The 5,048-nt window shown below is 57.6% G+C and overlaps 1 protein-coding gene across 3 annotated transcripts in view; it reads left to right on the top strand.

Annotated features, from left to right (window-relative positions):
• ZMYM3 (zinc finger MYM-type containing 3) overlaps positions 1-5,048 on the top strand; it is an 18,533-nt gene that overhangs the window by 1,014 nt on the left and 12,471 nt on the right. For 2 of the 3 annotated variants that reach the window (XM_011237043.3, XM_011237042.3), the window contains exons 2-9: positions 288-973; positions 1,951-1,994; positions 2,313-2,385; positions 2,825-3,119; positions 3,368-3,545; positions 3,898-4,116; positions 4,411-4,561; positions 4,831-4,946. In XM_011237043.3, coding sequence (XP_011235345.1) covers positions 307-973; positions 1,951-1,994; positions 2,313-2,385; positions 2,825-3,119; positions 3,368-3,545; positions 3,898-4,116; positions 4,411-4,561; positions 4,831-4,946 — 1,743 coding nt within the window. In that variant the 5' untranslated portion in view covers positions 288-306. The remainder of the gene's footprint in view (positions 1-287; positions 974-1,950; positions 1,995-2,312; positions 2,386-2,824; positions 3,120-3,367; positions 3,546-3,897; positions 4,117-4,410; positions 4,562-4,830; positions 4,947-5,048) is intronic. The other variant, XM_002929052.4, reaches the window with a different exon arrangement.

Genomic DNA, 5,048 nt, shown 5'->3' with positions numbered 1-5,048 from the left:
AACTGGGAGTTGCAGTGGGGTGGCGGGGGCAGGCGGGAGGGTGGAACGACGGACTGCCTGGCGAGTGTGGGCACAGGGCCAGGGCGGGGAACGCCTCTCCCCACAGGGGGCGCTGTACTGGGGGGGAGTGGTCATTCGGACTAAAGCCGGTGGAAATGCTTGTCGGTTGTGGTGGGGGCTGTTCAAGAGAAATCCAAGTGGATGATGGGGTGTGTCCCAGAACCTATATAAGAAGGAATTCTGGCGAAGACCACCTCTTCTGCCCCTCTTCTACCCCTAATCTACAGCCCATATCCAGTCATCCTCATGGACCCCAGTGATTTCCCCAGTCCGTTTGACCCATTGACCCTGCCAGAGAAGCCCCTGGCTGGAGACCTTCCAGTAGACATGGAATTTGGAGAGGACCTACTGGAATCTCAGACTGCCCCAACTCGAGGATGGGCACCCCCTGGCCCTTCTCCATCCTCAGGAGCCCTGGACCTGCTTGATACCCCTGCTGGCCTGGAAAAAGACCCTGGAGTCCTGGATGGAGCCACTGAGCTGCTGGGGCTGGGGGGGCTGCTCTATAAAGCCCCCTCCCCCCCGGAGGTGGACCATGGTCCTGAGGGGACCCTTGCATGGGATGCAGGAGATCAGACCCTAGAGCCTGGACCAGGGGGCCAGACCCCTGAGGTGGTACCTCCTGAGCCAGGGGCTGGGGCAAATCCCTCTTCACCAGAGGGGCTACTAGAGCCGTTGGCTCCAGATTCACCGATAACACTGCAGTCCCCCCATATTGAAGAGGAGGAGACCACCAACATAGCTACAGGGAGAAGGGGCTCCCCTGGGCAGGAGGAGGAGCTTCCCCAAGGGCAGCCACAGAGCCCAAATGGTCCCCCCAGCCCTTCAGTGGGAGAGACTCTGGGGGATGGAATCAACAGTTCTCAGAGCAAACCTGGGGGCCCTAGCCCTCCTGCACACCCTTCCTTGCCAGGTAGGTTGCCTAATAAGCTGGAGAATCCAGGATGGCGAGAGGGTAGGGGTAAGGAGGGGTGGTTGTGTGTTTGGGGAAGATGTGGGGGGGGAGGAGGAGGAGGAGGAGGGTGGAGAGATGAGAGTAGGGAGATGTATAGAGGAGTTGGGAGTTTGGAAGGGAGGAGTTGGGGGGGTGTGGCGAAGATGAAGGAAAGTAGGGGTAGGGAGGCAGCTCAGTGGCTGCGGGAGAGGAATAGGGGCGAGGTTTCAGGGAGTGGGTTGGGAAGAGTGGATTTGTTGGGAGAGGTTCCCTTTTTCTTACCCCAGTGGGCTGTTGGTGCCAGGGTCCTTCCTTCAGAATTTGGAGAGGACGCCAGGCTTCTTGGCGCTAAGATCTTTCCAGCTGTTTTGTTCCAGAAGAGAGTGGGGTTTCTGGGGTTGATGAATGATAACTGGGTCCTGGAGCCACCAACAGCATAGTGATTTCAGGGGAATGGTAGATACGCAGGGCCTGGAATTGTGTCTCTGATAGGGGAGGGACAGCCTGGGCTTGAGAGGCTCTCCTTTCTCCCCTGTTCTGCCTCTCCCAGGTTGTGACCAGGGTCTTGGGGCTTATATAACCACCTGAGTCCAGGGGAACCTATCCACATGTTAATGCTTCCTTTTCCCCTTGCTACCTTTGGGTGGTTGCATTTGTTAGTGAACTGTAGGTCTTCTGGTGAAAGGCGTGTGTTACCTGTGTTTCCTTAACTCCCAGTGATTGGGACAGAAGGCTGGTGGGAAGGCTAGGATTTTTTTTTTTAAAGGAGAATAGCTGCCCCCCTTAGAGCAGAGCTCGAGGTAACCCTGAGAGGGGCCCCAAGAAGCCACAGGCACTTGAGTTTTCCCTTTCAGTTTTGAGTAAGTCCTTCCCCAGGAATGGAGGCGGAGGTTGGGCCAGGGAGGGGGCGGTGAGGGCAAGCTCAAGATTTAGGCTGTTTTCTGCTTCCTTTGCAGGAGATGGCCTGACTGGGAAGGCGAGTGAGAAGCCGCCTGAGAGGGTGAGGGGGGAGGGGATCGGAGGGAGTCTGGTCCCCCTATAGCTCCGGGAAGGACAGACCCTTCATTTTCCTCCCAGATGTTGTTCTGTGGAGGGTGTGTGTGAGGAGAGTCAGGAGGAGGGAGGGAGCTCTTGTGTCTCCTGCTTCTTAAGGAGAAAGTCCAGCCTCCTTTTCTTCTCTCCTCCTAAGGGCTGGGCCGAGGGTCCCTATTCTCCCTTCCCCCTCCCATCTCTGTATGCCCCCCCAACCCTGCACTAGTGCAGCAGGCCCTTTAGCCTGCCCCTGGTGTCAGCTTTCCTCCCCTCCCATGTTTCCAAGGTACAGAAGAGAAGCGAGCGCGTTAGAAGAGTAGAGCCTCCCAAACCTGAGGTTGTGGACTCCACTGAGAGCAGTGAGTAGGGCTTGAGGAAGTGTGACCGAGTGGGACGTGGGGGGCCATGGATCTCCTGGCTCCTGGAGTGCTGCGCCCTGCAGAGTGCGAAGTGCCTGTCTGTGCTGTGGGTTGGCATGGGAACCAGGGGCAGTAGGGGAAATTGAAAACAACAGCAGTGAGAATGGAGTTTCCTGTTTCAGCTGTGCCATCCCTGTCCTGAGTCTTCTCACTTGGAGCCCTCCCGCGCCCTCCCTAGGAGATTATGGAGTGACTTAAGGGAGAGTGACACCAGTGGCTTAAGATGCCAGTGTAATGGGGGTGGGGGTGGAAAGGCAGGAACTAGGGGGATGGGGAGCCCCTGGGGGTCCAGTATCCGCTGAGCTAACTCTGAGTTCAGAGGAGGGCTAAAGACCCAGTCCCGTAGCCTCTGCTCACTGCCCCCTCCCCACTTCCTCAGTTCCAGTGTCAGATGAAGATTCTGATGCCATGGTAGATGACCCCAACGATGAGGACTTTGTGCCATTCCGGCCCCGGCGGTCCCCTCGCATGTCCCTACGCTCAAGCGTGGCCCAAAGGGCTGGGCGCTCTGCGGTAGGCACCAAGATGACCTGTGCACATTGCCGGACACCGCTGCAGAAGGGGCAGACTGCCTACCAGCGCAAGGGGCTGCCTCAGCTTTTCTGCTCTTCATCCTGTCTCACCACTTTCTCTAAGAAGCCTTCCGGCAAAAAGACCTGTACCTTCTGCAAGAAGTACGTGAAGGTCCCCAGGTGCGGGGAGGGGAGGGCAGGGAGCAAGCCGGGAACAAGGGCTGAGACAGAGACTATGTTGGCAAGAACCTAGCGGAGCAGAACTGGGAGTGAGGCAGGTGAGGGAGGGGGCCCGAGGAGAGTAAGAGTAGTGGGGGGGGGCGTGGTCATTGGTCCCCAAAGAGGGGTGGGAGCTGGTGAAAGGAGAGAGTGGTGCCAAGTGAATATCCATACCCGTTCTCCCCCTCCAGGGAGATCTGGAACACCAAGGACTCGGTTGTGGCCCAGACTGGTTCAGGAGGCTCCTTCCATGAGTTCTGCACATCCGTCTGTCTCTCCCTGTACGAGGCCCAGCAGCAGCGCCCAATCCCCCAGTCCGGGGATCCCGCTGATGCCACTCGCTGCAGCATATGCCAGAAGACCGGAGAGGTGAGGAAGCTCGAGGGGGGCCAGATTGGCAGAGCCTGGCCAGCCCTGAGCTGCCCCTGCACTCCTGGGGCCGCAGGGGCCAGGCCCTGTGGAAGAGGGGAGTGGGGAGGAGAGGCAGCCATCGTGAGGGAGCGTATTCAAGGATAGAGCTTCTCCAGGATGTATGCAGCCGGCCTTCCTTGCCTCCCGGGACCTCACCATCAAGTCGGCAGCCCGATGTGCAGGTTGGGGGGTCCCCGGGCCCACTGTCCGCTGTGAAGGTCTAGGGTGAGGCGGGGCGGGCTGCCCTTGCTCCGGGGTGGGTGGTGGTGCCCAGGCCCTGGCTCAGGGTGTGTGTGTGCGTACACGGCAGGTCCTGCACGAGGTCAGCAACGGCAGCGTGGTGCACCGGCTCTGCAGTGATTCTTGCTTCTCCAAATTCCGGGCCAACAAGGGACTGAAAACCAACTGTTGTGACCAGTGCGGGGCTTACATCTACACCAAGACCGGGAGCCCTGGCCCTGAGCTCCTCTTCCACGAGGGCCAACAAAAGCGGTTCTGCAACACAACCTGCTTGGGGGCATACAAGAAGGTGGGGCCGAGGGAGTAGTGCGTTAGAGGGCTGTGGAAGGGGGTGCGGTTCCCGGGTGACGAATAAAGGTGCCTGACGGGGTCGAGGGTCGGGAGGAATAAAACGAATAAAGGGGGTTTCAATTGTATCTGTTATGTTTTATTTTTGAAGCTGGCTGGTGGATACACAGGTCTTTGTTATATCATCATCTATACTTTTTTTGTATTGCCTGAAATCTTTCATGTTTTAAAAAATTTAACAAATAAAAGTGAAGGGACAAATCCAGCCTCAGCCTCTCCTTCCCCATCCTCACAGAAAAACACACGTGTGTACCCCTGTGTCTGGTGCAAGACCCTGTGTAAGAACTTTGAGATGCTATCACATGTGGATCGTAATGGCAAGACCAGCCTGTTCTGTTCCCTGTGCTGTACCACCTCTTACAAAGTGAAGCAGGCAGGGCTCGCTGGTAGGTGCAAAGCCCTCTTCTCTGAGACCCCTGCTGGCCTTCCTTCTACCTCCCGTACTCCCCTCTTCTAAAGTAATCCCTGCCGCCCGACCTCAGCCCCAGCCACGTCTTCCCATCTTCCCGTGGGTTTCCTGTTCCATCTCTGCACTGCCTTACACCTTCTGTGTACTCTCTCTCTCTCTCTCTGCCTCTCTCTCTCTGTCTCTCTCTCTGTCTCTCTCTGTCTCTCTGTCTCTTGCTTTCCCTCTCCCTTTCTCTCTGTGCCCCAGGCCCTCCCCGACCCTGCAGCTTCTGCCGCCGCAGCCTCTCTGACCCCTGTTACTACAACAAGGTTGATCGCACAGTCTACCAATTCTGCAGCCCCAGCTGCTGGACCAAGTTCCAGGTACTCCAAACCCTGGACCAGGGATTAAAGAAGGGTGTGGTGACAGAGAGGGTACGAGAGTTGGGGTAGGTAGGTAGGCCCCGGGCAGAGCAAAGAACAAGC

Source organism: Ailuropoda melanoleuca, chromosome X, assembly GCF_002007445.2.
Source record: "Ailuropoda melanoleuca isolate Jingjing chromosome X, ASM200744v2, whole genome shotgun sequence".
Classification (NCBI taxonomy): domain Eukaryota; kingdom Metazoa; phylum Chordata; class Mammalia; order Carnivora; family Ursidae; genus Ailuropoda; species Ailuropoda melanoleuca.
This window is presented reverse-complemented; position numbering and strand designations above follow the sequence as displayed.